This window comes from Cavia porcellus, unplaced genomic scaffold (genome assembly GCF_034190915.1).
Source record: "Cavia porcellus strain 051 isolate PalLab524CR breed Dunkin Hartley unplaced genomic scaffold, mCavPor4.1 scaffold_4, whole genome shotgun sequence".
In the NCBI taxonomy this organism is placed as follows: Eukaryota; Metazoa; Chordata; class Mammalia; order Rodentia; family Caviidae; genus Cavia; species Cavia porcellus.
In genome coordinates this window covers 7,844,323-7,864,405 of record NW_026947487.1, presented here as the reverse complement: position 1 = coordinate 7,864,405, position 20,083 = coordinate 7,844,323, and the positions used below count along the sequence as shown (strand labels likewise).

General features: G+C 37.1%; 1 protein-coding gene across 10 annotated transcripts in view; it reads right to left on the bottom strand.

Annotated features, from left to right (window-relative positions):
- Nucleotides 1–20,083, bottom strand: part of Herc1 (HECT and RLD domain containing E3 ubiquitin protein ligase family member 1) — a 224,833-nt gene that overhangs the window by 141,656 nt on the left and 63,094 nt on the right. For all 10 annotated transcript variants that reach the window (XM_063246766.1, XM_063246775.1, XM_063246770.1 and 7 more), the window contains exons 2-5: nucleotides 16,393–17,348; nucleotides 9,522–9,617; nucleotides 3,832–4,026; nucleotides 2,333–2,644 (exon numbers count right to left, since the gene is read on the bottom strand). In XM_063246766.1, coding sequence (XP_063102836.1) covers nucleotides 2,333–2,644; nucleotides 3,832–4,026; nucleotides 9,522–9,617; nucleotides 16,393–17,322 — 1,533 coding nt within the window. In that variant the 5' untranslated portion in view covers nucleotides 17,323–17,348. The remainder of the gene's footprint in view (nucleotides 1–2,332; nucleotides 2,645–3,831; nucleotides 4,027–9,521; nucleotides 9,618–16,392; nucleotides 17,349–20,083) is intronic.

The following is a 20,083-nucleotide window of genomic DNA, read 5'->3' as shown; positions in this document are numbered from 1 at the left end:
ACAGGCATGGGTGCTGCTGGTTTAGGGGTGTCGGCAGTTTCCTAGGAGACCCTGGGATCCTTGGCTGCCTCCAAGACAGGCTGCAGGAGGGAGTCCCCGAAACGCAGGCTGGCACAGGGGTGAATCACCAAGGGGGCAGGGAACCCCAGACCACGCGCGCCCCTTCCCCTTGTACCCATTGGTGCGCGCTAGACGGCTCGGAGCGTGCACGCGCCTGGCAGCCCGGGGACACATGGAGCCCAGCAAGTTGGAGGCCACGCAGTGGCCGCCACTTGGGCCGGAGCAGCCACTGCGCCTGGAAATGCCGCACCTTGGCACCTTAGGCCATGCCAAACTGACTGTCGCCGCATGGCCCAGGTGGGTCTCCCGGCCCGGCGCGGCCGCAGCGGGCCTCCCCCGGCCCGCACCCCGGACCCACGCTGCTTTCCGAGACCCAGGGCCCCGCGTGCCGCGCCTGGCTGCAGCAGCTTCGGCCCGCTGCACCCAGGCTCTGTGCCACCTAGGGGCGCCCGCACGGACCCCGCCAGACCCCGCCGGACGCAGGCTCCCTGTCCTACTCCCCGATCCTGCGACCTGGCTCCCCGGCCCCACGGCTGCGTTGGAACCCCGTTCACGCTCCCAGCCTCCTCTGCTCCTCTGCGGCCCCCTCCCAGGCGCTGGTGGATCTCCGCCAGCCCACACTATTGTTTTTATTTATTTTTTATTTTTTTATAAATTACTTTATTTGTTAATATTAAGAAGAAAAGGTAAAACAAATTTTCACAACAAAATAATGAAAAAGTAACAATTGTTGATAAATTATACATTATCTTTAGTCACTCAAGTACAAAATATGGGCATAAAAATTTCTTCAATCAATATTAGTACAACCTTTCAATTGGAAATATTTACACTATAAAAATGAGGCATTCAAAGGAATATAACTAATGAAATTAAGGAAATATTAGACCAAGAAAATACAATTTCAAATAATTTATCTGAAGCTCCATAGAACCTAACATTCAACATGTCATTAAGTATCCTCTGATGCTTTCAAAGTGCAATATTCCTAGGCCCTTTGCCTTGAGGTTGCTATAGAAGTTAAAATAATGCAAATTATGAGAGAGTAAAATTCATTTGCTAGCCAACTAGATCAGAAAATCTCTCATGAAGGAAAAGTGTGCCACTAGTAATACTGGTATAAAGTTAACATTTAGACTTTCCAAAGTTATGGAGGTTTTCCCCCTCTGTACTGAGCACTGAATCCAGGGATTTTCCACTGACCTATATCCTTAAGGCCCCACACCCAACATTTTTTCCCCCCTGAAGCAGGGTAGCCCCAAACTGCCAAACTGCCCAGGCTGAGCTCAAACTTGTAATCTTCCTTCCTTAGTCTCTCAGAGTCCTGGAATTACAGATACGTGCCACCACATCTGGCTAGATTTCACAAAGATTTTTATGTAAAGAAGCATTTATGAAAAAATGCAAAACACTTATAGAAAGAGTGCATATAAGTTCACCTGCTTTCTTTATATATGATTTAGGTTCAGTTTCTTGTGGTATCAATTATTTCTGTGAGACTCTAGACAATTACTTAACCATTCTAAATACTTCTTCATCCAGGTCTATTAAAATGCAACCTTCTCCAAGAAAATCCTGATTGCTCATATAATGCTTAGCCTAAGTTATTTTCTATTGCACTATTCAATTTTTTCTTTATAACTGATTGGGGGGGGGGTACCGGGGATCAAACTTACAACTTCGCACTTGCAATGCAGGTGCTTGCGCCACTGAGCTAAATCCCCAGACCTGAAATTATTTTATATATTTGATTTATCCTGAAGACTAAAGCTGTATGAGAACACAGCATTTTTCTAATGCCTAAAAACACTGCACTACACTTGGACACAAATAAATAGTGGTTGAATGAATGATTCCCAGTTTCCTAATCAGTAAAATGGGGGAAAAAATATCTCACATGAAAATTAATTCTTATAATAATATACAAACTAAAACTGAGCCAAGAGCAATGATGTGCACTTAAGAGTTGAAATACAAAGGAGGCTAAAGCAAGAGGAGCACTTGAACTCCAGATTTGAAGGCCAGCAGGCAATAGCACAAGACCTCATCTCAAAGAAAGAAAGAGAAGAAAAAATTTAAAAGCATTCATAAAGAATTAAAATTGAATGCTGTATGTGAAAGTGTTCTGTAAACTATAAAGCAGATGCAGAAAAATTTAAGTCAAAGGGTAAGGGATGAGGGGCAACTTCAGAAATACATCAAAATCTAAAAGATACTATCAATTACAATACCACTGTTATCTAATAATTTAATCTAAAAACAACGCACATACCTTTCCCTGAAGAGGCCCCTGAATAAGCTTGGGGTATTTCTGGGTTGAACTATTTCCATGTCCTAGTTTCCCATAGTCACCATCTCCCCAGCTGAAGACTTCTCCTTCTGTCGTAAAAGCTAAAGTGTGACCATCAGAGCCTTTAGAAGACGAAACCTTTTTAATGGACCTGTGAGGCTCAAAGGTTAACTTTTTTAAAGTAGACTGATTATTGGAATCTCCAAGGCCCAGTCTCCCATAGCTGCCTTTACCGCAAGCTCTGACCGAACCATCCGTAGAAATAACGAAAGTGCAATACTGTCCAGCTTCAATCTACAAATGAACACAATGACAATATAAAATGCTTCTGTGGGTATCAAGGTATAATATTTAAAATCAGTGTTAGCAAAGAAGTTCAACAGTTAGGGTTAGGCTTAGCGGAATATGGCATGAATATACATAAAAATGAATAAGTAGAGAAATACTAACAGTATTTTCATGTTAACTTCATCTTTGAGCTCAAATTCACATTTATATTATCCTTCCAATTTATCCTTCATGTCTCCACAAAGCCTTGTGTACTCATAGGTGGAGCATTTCTATGGTGGCTAGATTAGGGTGTATGGTGCTGGAATTAAAAATGTAATGCTGGGATGAAGGGCGCTCCACCAAGTGTGAGTGGCATCCCCCAAAGGCAGGAGCCTGGAGGGAATATAAAGAGACAGAAAGAAAATGCCTCGACCTCTGCAGCTGCCTCTTCCCCGCTCCGCTGCTTTGTTGCCTTCTGCTTCCTACAGACTGTTTCTCCTCTATGCTGTCCCTCTGCAGTGCCACCCTGCCTTGAAGCCAGCCAACTACAGAGTGAAAGGTCTACAAATGGAGCTGAACTAAACCTCTTCTTCTTTAATTTGAGGTGTCAGGTATTTTACCTCAAAAAAACAAGTAACTAAGACATCTACCAAGTCATGATTGAATGAAACAACAAAGTAAAATGTTTTAGTCTCATTTTACAGTTGGAGAAAGAAAAGAAATAAAATTTTCTTATAAATTCCTTAGGGAAACTATGGAAGAACCATACAGAACATACTCTAAACTCATTCAGAAAAAAAATACATTTCAATTAAAATAATAAAATAGAAGTTCTTGCTTGAGCTACAAATGTTAAAAAAAAAGTAATCATAATAAGAAAATGAAATGCCTATCTAGAAAAAGGAAAATTAAGGTCTTTAGCCTTTCTTTAGTCTTATTTGCCAAGTATGTTGAATATAATGGTAAAATCTATTGCCATTCAAAAGTCTTTCTAAGAATCCAAATCTCAATTTAGTTTCTGAACCTTGGAAACAGTGTGAAGTGTTTGGGAGATCAAAAAGGCATTTTTCCACTAAAATGAAAAACTGATGCAGTATGGCATTAACACAACATAAACAAGAAACAATCAAGAATTTTCATTCATTTAAAAGATACTCTTAACAAAAAGCAAGTAAATATAAAGCCATTTGTAAAGTATGCAGGGAACTTACCGTCTGGGCATCAGAGAAACTGGGAGCTAGTTTGGGTTGCAGTATTTTTTCCTGTGTGCCTTCTACCAACTGATGACTGCTGTTACTTCCCCAAACATAAACCTCACAGGTTTCAGAGACAATGGGAGCATCTCCAGTCTGAATGCTATCTGGGCTAGCACATGTTCTTGAGTAATCAGAAGCCATTCTACAAACCTATAAAAATTTTAAAGTAGGAAAAAACAAAACATTTTTAGTTTAGGCATTTTATGCATATTCTCTAAAATTATTGTTACCTTTCTTCCACTTTCAACTGCTCAAAACTAAGAATAACACATCTAGTCTTACATATTTAGTCTTAAATACAGATAACTAGAGTATGTACTTGCACAGAATAAATCACTAAAAGATATTCATGTAAGAATACAAAATGGAAAAGGAGCTATCTTTCCAAATATGAATTTTATTACTGAATACAACGGCATTATAAAAAAATAAAGTTTAAAAAACACAGAGAAAATTACCATTGATAATCTCATCACCCTAATATAGTAAACGTTATCTTTTTTATGTGTCATTCTGGAATTTTTTTATATACATACTAACACAGTCATTACTATGGTTATACAAATGTGACAAACGTTACAAAAGCTCATGCAAAATTTACTGTCTGTGTAATATTTACAACTGAAAAATATTCAGTACAAAAATCATAATTTATTTAACCATTTACCTTTAATAAGATTTAAATTCTGTTTCATTATTTTATAGGCCATTTTTAAGAATATAGCTGTTACTATATTTTTTATAACTTCCTTAGTAGAGAATCTAAAAAGTGGCATATCAAAAAAGGACAATAGAGGCTGGGGATTTAGCTCAGTGGCATAAGCGCCTGCCTTGCAAGCAGGCAGTCGTGGGTTCGATCCCCAGTACCGATAAAAAGGAAAAAGACAAAAAAAAAGGACAATAATCCTACAATCTTGTAATTCTTGAAATGTACTATAGCAAACTATTCCCCAAAATGTTTATATCATTGCTACCAGCAATGTTCCAAAGAAAGGCCATCCTCAAAACATGCTAGTCCAGAGCAATTGAACACATACACAGTCACACACACAAACTCATATACAAAATAAAAGGCATGGCTTACTTTTCGTTTGTGTTGAATACAATGGTAAAATCTTCTGCTAGTCACAATGTTTTGTTTTGTTTTGCTTTTAATCTAAACTTCTCATCAAAAGCACAGGAACAGGTCTTTGGGAAGAGTACCAATGTCACTACAGCACCCACACCATTGATGTGTATTGTGCTTTTGAAAGTGTTTTATTTTTTTGGGCTATGGGGGTTTTGTTTGCCAACTTCAGGGAAAAAAAGGGGGAGGCCACTAATCTCACATGTCCTTATTATCAGTAGGGCCACAATTTTGCCATCTATTTGTTTACCACATTATAGTAAGTAAACTTATTTATTAGTGGTTAATGGATTTTTTACTGACTTGTATGCACTCAATACAATAAAGACCTTTAGTGTGACCACAGCTATTTTGAAGACACTATTTAGTTCAGTTTCTTTTTTTAATTTTGTTTTTGCCTAACTGAGCAAGAAAATATAAGAAGAATCTTTGAAATTAGACACTATATTAGTTTGTGTGCACATTAAGTGGGCAAAGATAGAATAATTTTAGTGAGAACCTTTAAGTAGAATGCAAAACAAGTTGGACAAGCATTTTCCAGTGAACATGAAGACAGTTCTAAGAACACAATAAATAATATGTAAGTGAAAACACCTCATCCCCAAGAAAAGATAGGAAATTTTGCTGGTGACAAAAAGATGGTGGGGCCAAGATGGTTAAAACTATTCATTGAAAGACAGATTACTGTAATACGGTTTATAAACAAGAAAAAATGCAGCCTTCTCATACTTCTGCTCTCCACAACACTGAGAAGAAACTACTCACAGAGCTTAAAATATTTTTTAAAAATAATCATCTAGCTCCTGTGAACTCTTGAAAAATTAACCAGCTTCAGGACTCATTTCTAGAAGAGAGCCCCCACACTGATGAGAAACTCCTGGAAGTGCAAGGAATGATGGAGAGAGTGAAGGTAAAATCAGGGAAGGAGAACAAGCTGGGAAAACACCATTGTTTCTCAAAATCGCACAAAAATAACATGAGGGCAGGGGTCTATAGAGTTAGAAAAGATACAATGAATCCTAACCTATTTTAAAAGTTTAGGAAAAGTAATTTCACGTAATGACCAACACTAACGTGCTGACTGAGGTCAAATCCTGTTGTTATTTAAAAAGCAAAGGAAAAGGAGCACAGTAACATCCAAAACACATCACAAGAAAAATGTCTACAAAACAAAACAACTAACTTATTTCAAAGCAGGTTAAAGAGGGTTGAGGATTTAGCTCGGCAGCATAAGCACCTGCCTGGCAAGCTGGCAGGCACCAGGTCGTGAGTTGGATCCCAAGTACCAAAAAAAGAAACAGAACAACGGGTTAAAGGGATTAGGAAAATGAAATTTGACAGAAAAACACAAATTTGAATTGGCAATGCTAAAAAATGAAGTGACATACTTAATAAAGAAGTAGAAATAAAAAATATTTCCAAAAGAAAGACTAAACTAGCAAAACTACAGAAGTAAATAATACAATAGACAATGCCCTATAAGGAACAAAGGATGAAAAAGAAGGTATTTTTGGAAATTAAAAAACAAGATATTTAAAAGTTTAAGAATAAATGACACTGTTAGGCAAAGATCTAACATACAAATAATTGGAAAGAAACATACAAAGAAACTAATACTAGAAAATATAATTTAAAGGCCTTTTTCTGAAATTAAAAATATTTGAAACTACAAATTGACTTCTCATGACTCTAAGACCATATCCAGAACAAGTAATATCAAGATGGATTCTAGTAAAATTACTGATCTTTACAAGAAAAAAATGTTCTGCAAAAGACTTCTCAGCAAAACAAGCATGTTTCTCACAGAAAAGAAAGATTATCTTTGGACTTGGTCTTAAGACAGCAACTCATCATGCTAAAAGAAATTGGGTTAATACAACACACAAAGAAAAAAAAAAAATGTAAAGACAGGAGTAGTGGCATAAGCCTATTTTCCCAGCACTCTTGGAAGGTGAGTCAAGAGGGTCATAAATTTGATCACAGCCTGGGCAACTCAGCAAGACTCTGGGGACAAAAAAAAAAAAAAAAAAAAAAGGCCGGGGATGTTACTCAGTGCAAAGGCCCTAGATTCAAACTCAGTGCAAAGGCTCTAGATTCAAACTCCAATGCAAAGGCCCTAGATTCAAAACTCCAGTACTTGAGAAAGGGAAAAGACAGAATGACAGACATACAAAGGAGAGAAGGGGACAAAGGGTGAGAAAGAAAGAAAAAGGCACAGAGGGGAGGAAGGACAAAGGGAGAAAGTAGGGGAGGAAAGGCGAACCAGAGAATTTATTTCCTGAACTTTTTGTAGTAAACAGCATAGCAATTATCAATATACAAAAACTATGAGACTATCATTCCTCTGAGTTTTTTTAAAAATCTACTACAAAATGGGCTTCAAACAACCAAAAAGATTACAGAGACCAGAAGTAAGCATTACACATATAGTTACTTACAGAACTAATACTAAATGAGGGCTTAAAAGTACATAATACAGAGTATGTAATGACTACATATTCTAAGTACAACTACAATAAAGCAGAACATTAAAAAGTTAACTTTCAGTAATCACCAAAAAGTAATATTTGTAATTATTATTATTTTAGGACAGCTGTGTGTATGTTTATGTGTGCATTTGTGTGCATAATGTGATTAAAACAAATCAGTAATTATAAGATACTCTAAATCTATCATCCCTATATCCTTTAAAATCAGCAATTTTAGTTAGAAGGAAAAATGATATAAATGTAATATAAAAAAAGTGAAATCAGAGGTATTTTGGCTTTAAATATACCACACAGGCATACATCCCACAACACACGACAATTTCCTAGCTCTGTTTATTAGAAAAGCCTAAAAAATTAAGATCAACTCACTAGCAGTAAGCATCTCTAGCACCCTCATCATGGTATTGAAATTAACAATCTCAATAAAAAAACCACAGCCTTTTTGAAGAAATATAAAGTTTATTCCCAGGGCAAGAAATGCACATGATGTACCAAGAATAATATGCTGTATCAAAAAGCAAAGAAGCTCTTGAAGAGTTAGCAGCCTTATGTCAAAAGAATTTAGAAAAATTTTGAAGATATTACCACCCTTACAAGACAAGACAACAGGCCTAAATAAAGCAACACTGACCACAAATAATTCAACACTCAAGTTTAAGTCTACAAGTTTAAAATTATATTTTTTAATCAAGTTAATCAAGTTTTTAATCAAGCTTAAAAGGATGATAAAGGGTCAGTTCATTAAACTGAAAATGAAGGCTAAGGATTTAGCTCAGTGGCACAGCAACTGCCTGCATAGTAGTACAAGGTCCTGAATTCGATTCCCAGTATCAAATAATAATAATAATAATAGTAATAGTAATAATAAATTGAAAATACAAGTAAGTAGGGAGAGTCAAGCATCTTTTCTGCCTTTCCTGCATGAGCTATAGCAGAGTAATCAAACAGTTGATATGGAAATCATCTCTTTATAAAAACATTCTTACTAATAAATGAAAAAATAATAGAATTAAAACACCATAACAACTAACCACAAATCAATTAGATCTAGTTGTTAAGCACCACAAAGAGAGGTAATCAGATGAAACCAGATGAAAAAACACAATACCATGTATGTATCTTGCCAAATAATCAAACCTGAGACTGACTGAGCCTCTGGATCCAGATGCCAACCTGCAGGCAACTCAAAAGACAAAGACACTGAACTGATTCAAGAGTAGTCAATCAGCAAAATACAGACTAGGAAAATCTACAGTCTAAGTGAGTTACTGCACATATACAGTGAAGGAAAAAAAGGATGTATCGATTCAGAGATTGAAAACTTTTCTATTTTTTAATGGGCAAGAATGAACTAGTATCTAGGGAGACATACCTGAGCAACACAACTACAAAGAACCACAAGGAAGTTGTTAGTCTAAAAGCCATGTTAATGATTATGTTCAAGGAAGGAGGAAAGAAGTTATGACAAGGACGTGAAAGGCTTCTGCCATGGCCAGAAAAATTCTATTTGTTTATCTGAGTACAGATTTAAAAGGTGTTTATTTAATAATCCCTTGAGTCATACATGTGTATGTCCTTCTGTATCTGCTTTAATAATAAAAAATTTTGCCAGGTGTGGTGGCACATGCCTGTAATCCCAACACTTGGGAGGCTGAGACAGGAGGATCATTTCAAGTTGGAGACCAGCCTGGACTACAAAATGAGCTCACAGCCAGCCTGAACTGCACAGCAACACCTTGTCTCAAAAAGATAAAATAATAATAAATAATAAGTTTCTCAATTAAATTTACCAGTACATGATCCAATATTCAAAAAACATACAGTGAAAATATTTCTTTCCCACCCCTGGCCCAAACACCTTAGAATCCAACTCTCTAGAGGCAATCACTCATGCCACCTTCTTTTGGAGCCTTTGTTTTGGATTGTACTTTTAGTTCCTTCTCCAAATACATGTTTTTAATGGATAAGTACATGCTATAGTATTTAAAGATGAAGTAATACTTAATGCAAAATCCATGATAATTACATACCTCTTCAAAGAGACATAAAGCTGCCTCATAGAGTGAGCACAGGCCATCAGATGTTCTGGTTGGTTCTCTCCACTGAATCCGATCAGCAGATGACCCCTGTAATTAAACATTGCAGTATACAGCATGGGAAGGAGAATATAATATATTTAAAATCACTAAAATACTCCATGCAAACAATGTCTATTTTAAGAATTATTTACATGTTTGTTTATTGTTTGTTCACTTGTTTTTTGTGGTACTGGGGATTGTGTTGAGGGTCTTGGACACACTAGACAAGTGCTCTGCCACTGAACCCTGAGGACTGTTTATATGACTGTGCACAGTGGAACCAAATCCTAACATTTGAAAGTAACTTTTACACACATAAGTGTAATAAAAGGCCTGGTTATTGAGTCAGATGGAAAATTAACGCCCAATCTCTCCATGATTCATTTATTAAATACTGATTCATTTCAAAGGGTCACAAGATTCTAAAAATGGCAAAAAAAAAAAAAAAGGGAACAGGTAGTAAAATGTTCTTTGGGTAACTTCCTGTGAACCCCCAGGGCTGTCTTACTTTCCTGCCCCAAGGGATAAGTAGAATACAGCCATCTTTGGTAATGATCCAGAGAGGCAAAAGTCTATCCTTATCTTCTCAGTTTCAGCATAACTGATATTCCAGGAGTCAGTTTGTGTCTACACTAACAACAAAGCATCTTTTTCCTACTACACTTAAAAGATTTACAGATTTCTCTGGGACATGTTTGCCATAGCAAGGCCCAGTGAGAGAAATCATTACCTTAATGAAAAATGGTAGAAAGTGAACCATATCCATGGCACCTTAAATTTCACCATAAATGTCAAGTTCTTTCTATGACTTTTCAATGCTATAATTGTGAAAATTTTACTTGTGATTTTATTTCAAAAGATACTACATTGTAAACATATAATCAGATGACCACTTACTTGGTAGATATACAATATGAAAGTACCACAGAGGAAAAGTTGACTTACATGCCCTGCAAGATTCCATTCTATGCTTTTATCAATGCAAAGTATTTTACACTTACAACTTTGTAATTCCTATAATAAAAGAAATGACTATTTTGAACCAAATATAAAATCCCAATCAATGTTTTCAAATAAAATATCCATAGTATTTAATTCTAACGAAGTTTAGTTAGAATTTTTTTCTCTTTTTTTTGCAACTGGGAATGGAACCCAGAAACACTGAGCTACATTCCCAGCCCTTTTTTATTTTGATAGAAGATCTTGCTAATCTGCTAAATTGCTCAGGCTGGGCTCCAACTTGCAATCCTCTTGCCTCAGTCTCCCAGAATACTAGGATTATAGGCAGGTGCTACCACATCCAACTTAGAATTTTTAAAGTTTCATAACACATTAAAGTTTTGCAGAGCTTTCATTGTTGTTCTACATATTCATCTGCCTTCTATGTCACCAAAAAAAATCAACTTATGGTGTTTTATTTTGTTTTTCTTAAAAATTTAGCCTGGCTATATTGCCCAGACTGGCCTCAAACTCCTCAGCTCAAGCATTTATCCTGCTTCACTTACATGAATAGCTAGGACTGGACACAAACACTGCATCCAGCTTACAGTGGTGAAATATCTATCAACCTATATCTTCTGGGAAGATACACACATTAAAAACTCTTGTATCACTTAAACACGAATCATTTTGGAATTCTCCAACAGCTGTTACAGTGCAGAACTTTTCTTCTGGAAATTCTCTGCCTTCAAAACCTTGTGCAATGGAGTCAGGTGTGGTGGTACACACCTGTGATCCCAGTACTCTGGAAGACTGAGAAAGGAAGATCAAAAACTTGAGCCCAGTCTGGGGAACTTAACAACTCAGCAAGACCCTCACCCAAAATATAAAACTGGCTGGGGATGCAGCTCAAAGCTCTAGTAATAGAAGAAAGAAAAATAAAAACTCCTACAATGAAGCCCAAGTAAATGACCCTTCAGACAACTTTCCTTACCCCAGCAAAGCTAAACAGTTCAGTACTTTCTTGCTTTACAGATGGCTCCCTTTCCCATTTCTCAAAAGTGTTTATAAACTTAAAATGTAAAGCCTGGGTTGACAGTGAAGATCAGAGATAAAACAATTGATAGGCAAACCTTCCTATCATCAGGCTCTGTTCCCCCCACCCCATCATTAACTATCATTTATAACTATTTTCTTCTGCTTGCTGTCAATAAGCTAATCAGACTCTTCCAATCATAGAATATGCTGCCATCTCTACATTTTTGGTTCTACTTAGCTAGTTTTTTTTTTCTTTCCTTCCTTCCTTTCTCTCATTCTTTTTCCCTTCCTTTCTTCTTCGTGTTTTTCTAACCAGGGATCTCTAAATTGCTTAGGCTACCTTGAATTTGTAATCCTCCCACCTCGGCCTCCCCAGTAACTAGGATTATAGGTGTGTGCCACTGTGCCCAACTTAGCTACTTCTGTTATTACTGGGTCACCTTCAGTTGCCAAGTCAGTTTTTCTTCGTAACTACTTTAGGCAGGGCTTCTCAAGTTTTAATGATACTAATTACCTGACAATCTTGTTAAAATACAGATTCTGATTCAGGAAGTATAGACAGGGCTGAGATTTTGCTTTTTTTCTTCTTTTTTCAGTATGGGGAGTCAAATTCAAGGGCATTCTAATACTAATAAGTTACATCCTACGTCTTTTTACTGGGAGATCAGGGATTAAGCAAGTCTCACTGAATTTCCCAGGCTGGGTTTACACTGATGATCCTGCTGCTTCAGCTTCCCAAACAGCTGAGATTACAGGTGTGCACCATCACGACCATCAAGAGTCTACATTTCTAACAAATCCCAGGTGATGCTCATGCTACTCTCTGAGGCTCATATTTTGACATGGAGGGTTGGAACCACACAAAAAGCTGAATGTTTCAGGAAATAACCAGTCCCTAGATATATATTGTGTTGCTAGAGCAGCCAATACTTTGGCACAACCTCTCTAAATTGTTTAATTAGCTGCACAGCATTTCTGGGGAAAACACAATTGTGATATGTGGCTCCATTATTTAAAGGCAACCTCTTGTGATCACTAAATCAAGTGATGAGGAACAAACTGCTGTAACTTTATGGTAGCTGGCACCAAAGCCATTATAATCCCTCTTTCATACTTTTCTAGGACAATGCTGAAAACAGCAATAGTGACCAATCTAGGTTTAAATCTAGGCTGCATACTTACTAGTCACATGACTCATCTTTAGATACAACTGGGAAGACAGATCATGTATGCCTGTCCAACACATAGTAAGATCTCAAAACTGACAGCAGTATTTAATATTATGTACACTGAAAAAGAGAATACTAGGAATATTAATTCTTGCTAAATTTAAAAATATTATACCAAGGTTAGACTATAGCTCAGTGGTAGAGCACTTGCCTAACAAGTGTAAGGGTCTATGATTTTCAATACTTAAAAAAGTAAATAGATAAAAGAAAAACCTAAACTAATAAAATATTCTGCAAATTCCATGTAATACACATTGTCACTAGTTTATTTCCTTTTCCAAGAAAAGTCAATTAGTTGAGGATGAGTCTACCCCAGTCAAGATTAGAGACATCTCTACAATCCACTCTACACAGAATTGTTAGTACTGTGTGTTTTATAAATATGCTGCATAACTAGAAACAACTAAAATTATCCATCTTTAAAGAAATTAAGTTGTGCAAGACAGTTGATTAAATGTGTAACTTCATATACCATTAATATATGATACAAAGTACAACAGTCCAAGTAAAAATTAAAGCAACATAAAGTTGTGATTTCTAAAGTATCCATTTAATTACCTTTGTCTTAAAAAATTACCATCCAAAATAATATAATACCTTTCCCCCCACATTTGTCTAAGGTATTCAGACAAGGAGGTACAACTAGAGGGAGTACATTTCCTTAAGGTTCTGTCTTTTCTCAAAATTGCTTCAGTGACTTTCCACTGCCTACAAGTTAAGTGCCCAAATCATACAGCACGGGATATAGCACCTGCCTAGCTCACAGCCTCATCTCATCCCATTCTACGCCCCCATATCCAGGAGCTTGCTGCTTCCCACACCCTGGTCACTTTGTGAATTTTGATTTTCCCTTCCCCACCTAATCCCACTCATGCAATTCATGTCAGCAGACTAATTCCTTCTATCTTTCAACTAATGTAAAGAACCTTCCTTCGTAAGGCCCACTTTTTATGTTCATAAACCCTCTTCCAATGCAGACCTTTACTAGTCATCCCATTATCTTTAATTTGAAATGTGTATGTCTCCCTCTTCCATTAAATCACGATCTAGCTAAAGTAAAGACACAGATGTTTTTTAACCCAGCACCTAACAATATCTGGAACAAGTTTCCAGTAAACATTCAAGGGCATCAAATGCCAAAGGAGTTTATATTATGGTTTATTTTTTTTAGAATTTGAAGATGTACATTTATATTACAATATGAATAACTTTCTTTTCCCTCTACTCTTATTTAAAGAGTATTTTATATGTGCCTACTCAAATATATACTTGGGTAGCTGAGTTTAAGAATCACACAAATAAACATAATTCACAGATTGAACTTATTTTGTTAGACTTTGGTAATGAACTGATGGTTATGTGCAGCTCCCTGTATCTTACAATTCAAATCCTATCCCAGTCATACAGAGGTCAAGAAACTCATGGTAAGGACATTCAGGTCACATGGGGTCTAACACAGCAGGAGAGGCTCACGTAGTCTGAGTTCTCAGAGTACATAGTAAAGGGTAAGAAACTTGAGTTCTGGAGATCAAGATCATCATCAGATTCAGTCATTCGCTACACAAGGAGCAATAACTAATACAAAATTCAATTAAATAACCATTCCTTTCCCCTAAAACCAATCTGAGTTTTAATTTAATTGATATCTAATGCAGGTCAGAGGTAACTTTGAGAGAGACAAATTAAATCAAACACACAGACTTCTTCCCCAGAATAGAGGCATGATTCTGCAGAAAGCAATGTAGTTTTCTAGAACACCAGTGGCCCAACAAGGAGCTATGCTACAGGGCACTATATGGCCTTGAAGCCCTATGAGCTTCAGTTGGTAGGTGACTTCTGACTAGGTATGCTTGGTAGTTTGCCCAAGAATGAGGCCAAGTGGAGATAAAGCTGAAAATCCAGCAATAAAATAAACATATTTTACATCTACTTTTAAAGTAGTCATTAATGGGGGGAAAAATGAATCAATTTAGCAAAAATGGAATAAAAACTGCATAGAATAATCAGAAAAAATAATAAGCTTTGCAGACTGATTGAGAGTCATAAGAACTATTTAATATTATGCCTGATCTATTATGTGCTTAAATCTGGAGTACCTGTTATATTACATTGTTGTTCAATGTATTTGTAAATCCAAGCTACCAAATTTGTTTCATCTTCAAGATCAGAGTAATTAACATCTGCCTCACACTTAACATGATAACTGAATGAGACAGCACATAAAGTATGTGGTGCTGGATGGTAGGCACTCAACAAAATGAATTCTCTTCCTTCTTTTCTTGGTATGGAATATTGCAGGCTAATTAAATGAAGAATAAAACATACAAGTAAGTATACACATTTACTATAAAGATTTATTAGGTTTGCAGAGCAATTTACACTATCAATCAGTGGTCTAGGTTTCTGAGGTAATCTCTTCCTTATAAGAAGGGTATTTGTAGGCTAAGGCCTTAGACACATAATCTATTAGTGACATATTTAACTGTTTTAACTAATAAATCCATTAGTTAATATTTTGCAATAGAAAACAGCAAAAAAAGACTGACAGTGTAGCCTAACTGAATTAAGTCAGTTTAAAAATATTTGAGTCTTACTCTTCCAAGTTAGTATTTTAATATTCAAATTTTTATCCTTGGTTTTCACAAAAGTATTAATTTCAGTCTTAAAAATTCTTGAAATTTACTAGATACTACACTATGTTGTTTGTTCTTTAATATGGTGTGCAAGGTTATGACAGTCAAGCAATTTCCTCTGATGACATACTCTTTTCAGACTCCTGCTTAGCTCATCATTTCCCTTCTTTCAGGTCTCCACTCATATGTCACAATGCAGAGTCCTTCCTTAATCACACTGACTAAAATAGTGCATCTTTCACCTCACAGCCTTTTCCCTGAGTCTGTCACTCTCCATTCCCTGTGTTCTTCATTTTTCATCTTAGAACTTCTCTCTACTTGAAATTTTGTATGTACTGTTTCTCTCACCCTACTCAACTGTTAGCTCTATGAAGGCAGAAACAGCACCCACAGGCCTATAACCCCAGGCTGTAGACTAACAGTTGTTGTAACATAAGTGATTAACAAAACTTGGGAACCAAGGATGAAATTGCACATGTTTTAGAAAGACTTTCATATTAACTTGGCAAGGTCCCTCATTTTACATGAGTTTATAAGTATTCAGAAGTTAAATGAATTTCCCACACTCACATAAATCTTGAAACTAAAACAGTAAACCTGCTTCCTAATCCAGTGGTCTTAATTCTGTACCAATTAGTCTGTCCTTACTTATCAATATGTATGAGTTTTTCATACAAAGTACATAAATATTAACTACCAAACACCAGAAGAACTTTTAAATCATTTACTTATCACTAATTCACTAAAAGCTGGTGTGACTTTCTCAAAAATTGTTACAAACTTGAAAATTGACATTTACAGCCAGGCATGGTGGCACATACCTATAATCCCAGGATTTGGGAGGTTAAGGGAGGAGGATCACCTCAAGTTCAAGGCCAGCCTGAGCTACATAATGAGTTTAAGGCCAGTCTGGATTTCAGAGTGAGACTCTGCCTTAAAAACCCAAAAAAAGAAGTAAGTAAAGTTGACAGTTAAAGTACATACCAAAGAACGTCTCATCTGCATTAGGATAGTCATAAAGCAGTCAAAGCTGATCATTCCTTCCTGGCTTGACAGTAGTTTAGTTTTCTCCATGTTATTAACAACTGCTGAAGCCCCCAAAGCCATTTCTATCCATTCAAGAAGATACCGCAGAGAGCCTCGCTGAGCTGCTAAACCAAGCAGCAACTCAGAAGCTAATCTACGACCTAAAATGTCTACCCCAGAATTGGGAATAGTTACTCCTTTAAGAAATGTTGTTACTTGTGATAAGCAGTCCAAACCCATAGGAGGAATCTTGCTTTCATTGGCTAAAGATAATGGTGGCAAAGAGCTCACAACTTCAATTGCAGTATGAATAACATCGTTGCAAAGACTAAGGCCAGGTCCCGACACAGGCATCATCCAACTTTGTCTCAGAAGTGCAAATAATAAACTTAGACCAGTTCGAACACCCATTTCTATAAGTGCATCAGTGCTTGACCGAGGACGTTCACTAACAGAATGGACATCTGCTGCACCAGAGCTGCTCTCCGGAGAATGCTGCTGCTGTTTCACTTTTCCTTTGTCATGGTATTTATTAGAAAGTGCATAGAAGACACGCTGGAGTACAAGCAGGCGTTTTCGCAGTGCCCCAGCAAATGGAGAATCTGAACAAACCATCTTTGCTAGTGCTAGCTGGCTGCTAAGAAGTGCATCCAAATAATGGTCCTGTTCGTCACTTGAAAGAGATTCACGTTCAAAATCTGGCAACTGTGGTCCTTTGAGACATAAAACTTGTTGGGGCAAAGGTACTACTTCCTTATTGCTGACTAGTTTAGAATACAGGATGGCAACTCCCTCTCTTGTAGCAATAGATTCACTGTCTTCTGTAATCCAGGAACTGTTCAGGTGTTCGAGCCATTTCAGTTTCACTGGTGGAACCATAGTTGCCATGTTGATTTATTCTTCAGCCATTAGTTCTATAAGGGGAAAGGAGAAAAGTCAAAAACTTATATGGGTGATTTGTTAACTGTTTCTAAACTTCCACCTTATATTACAATTAGTGATTTCAAGCTGGTGAAATGAAAATGAAGTCTGGAGTTGAATTCATGGTTCTGTACCAATCGTGATATTTTAGCTTTGATAAACCCATGGTTTTATTAACATTAAGGAGAAATGGGTGAAGAGATACAGGAACTTTTCTTCTAAAAAATTATTTTAAAAAATAGTGATTTCTTCAGATGATCCTTTTCCCTTCAGGTTCTAATGTCACGTGACTCCCACATTTCATCTCTAACCAAGACCTCTTCCCTAAACTCATATATACAATTATTCTCTTTGCTTCACCACATAGATACCTAAAGGGCATTTAAAAGTCTACATGTCTAAACTTGAACTCCTAATCTACCACACAATCACCACTAGAACTCAAATCTGTCCCTCATCTCAATAATTCGCAAGCCCATCACTATCCAGTGATGGTGATCTTTCAGAGATCAGTACCCAAACTGCAACCCAAAGCCCACTTACATATCACAAAGTGCCAACACAGGAATTAAACCTTAATACTGAGGCTTCAGTTTAGAAAAACAAATCATACCTTAATATCTTTCATCTTAAAAGAAAAACAAGTAATATGTATCCCATATGTTCACCACCACTGTCTTACTTAGATCCTTGAAGATCTTCACTGAATCTGTCCTAACACTCTAAATTCCATTGGTGAGCCCTATTTTCACAAACTATATCCTGAACCCAACTCCACTGCTCCAAGCCATCAACTCATAGGTCAACTGAAAGAACCTCCAGAGAGGTTTCTCTGCCTCAACCTTTACCACCCTCTGGTCTCTTTTAATAAGGTAGATAAAGCTTCTGAAATTTAAGTCAGGCATCTCTTCTAAGTCAGATGGGCTAGCTTTGGCATAGACCAACTGTTATGATTTAGATCTCAAATGATTTTCAAAACCTCACACATTTGGAAGAAGCAGGAAATATATCTGACTTGCTATAAGTAAGTGGGGTCTGGTAGGAAGGGGAAGGTCACTGTGACAGTGATCTGGAAGGGCTGATCTCACTTCCTGGTTTTTCCTTTAATTTTCTGCTTCCTGTCTGCCATGAAGTGAACAGCTTTCCTCCACCAGTACCTTCCACCATGCTGTTTCTGCTATGGCTGGCACATAATGCAATGTCTCAAAGGACTGAAACCTGAGCCAAAATAAACCTCTCCTCCTTTAAAAGTTGTGGGTGTCAGATATTCTGTCCCACAGAAAAGTGACTAGGATGCCAATGCTCTGGCCAAGAATAACTGGGAAGCACAGATAGCTTTTGTAATCTGTTTAAAGTCACAGGGGAGTTCTGAAGGGACCTGGGGAACTGAATAATGACTATAGGGTACAAGGAATTTAAAAAAGGATGTGTTTCCCTTGGGTATATCTGCCAGTTCTAAGCACAGAGTAGGAGGCTGAGAATCAAAATTTGCCTCTGCAGACAGTAACTGCTTAAAGATAAGAGAATCCAGCACAGCTTTTGGCTGTACTGAGCTTACAAAAAACAACTAGATTTGAGAATCTAGGATTAGAATTTGAAATGAGATATGGGGAAATAGTCCTCTTAGAATGTCTGCTAAATTCTAAGGCTACATAAGACAAAAGGCTAGGAACTAAGCAGAAAGCCCCCAAAAAGCAGAGCAGAGTTTCAGCACTGTCACAGGTCTCTGTGACAGAGAAAGAAACTCAAGCTGAGGACCAGCAGGATACAGCCCCAGAGTGAATGTGCCAAGGTTCTTAGATAACAGCTCAGAAAGGCTAGCACCCAAAAGCTAAACAAATAAAACGGAATCTGAGCCTTACCAAAACTACAAACATTCATTCAACCTTCCTCCAACTGCCCACTGGGGAAAGTGTCTAACTTTTATACACAATGCTGGGCACTTAATAAAGAATTACCAGAATCATACATCTATAATCCCAGCACTCAGGAGACTGAGGCAGGAGTATCTCCATGAGTTCAATGCCAGCCTAGGTTACATAAGTAAGTTCAAGACAAGCCTATACTACACATATTGAGGCTCTGCCTAAATAAATAAATAAATAAATAAATAAATAGCATTACCGAGCATGCCTAGAAGTTGATATCACACCACAAACTAAGAAAACAGATCTTAAGGCAGTCTAACTTTAATATCTTTATAAATGATGAAAACATGGAAAAATTCACCAGTTATAAAATTTTACAAAGTAAATGGATATCCTAGAACTGAAAAAACACTAAAATATATGTGTGCAAGAAATTTCTTCTTTCTCTTTAAAAACCCTCAATGGTTTCCCCTCTCAGGTTAATAGGCACAATTCTTAAAATAGCTAATAAAGGTTATATACAACATAGCCCATCCACTACCTCTTGGACTTCACCTCCTGCTTGCCTGTTTACTTGGCTCCAGACACACTGGTCTCGTTGTTTTTACTGGACATACAGAACAGTCCATATTTTTTCAGGCTAGAAATTTTTTTTCCCAGGATATCTGTGCTGCCCACTTGCCATTACTGTTCTCTTAGTCCATGGCTACTCTGTACAGCAGGTAAGGTAAGGATAGACTTATAGGAGTTGGCATGTTTTATCTCTATTCTTAAGGCTGATTATTTTCCAGCAAGGTCCTATTTTTGGGGAAATGCAGTTAAGTCTTTACTAAACACTACTATTGTGCAAAGCACATAAA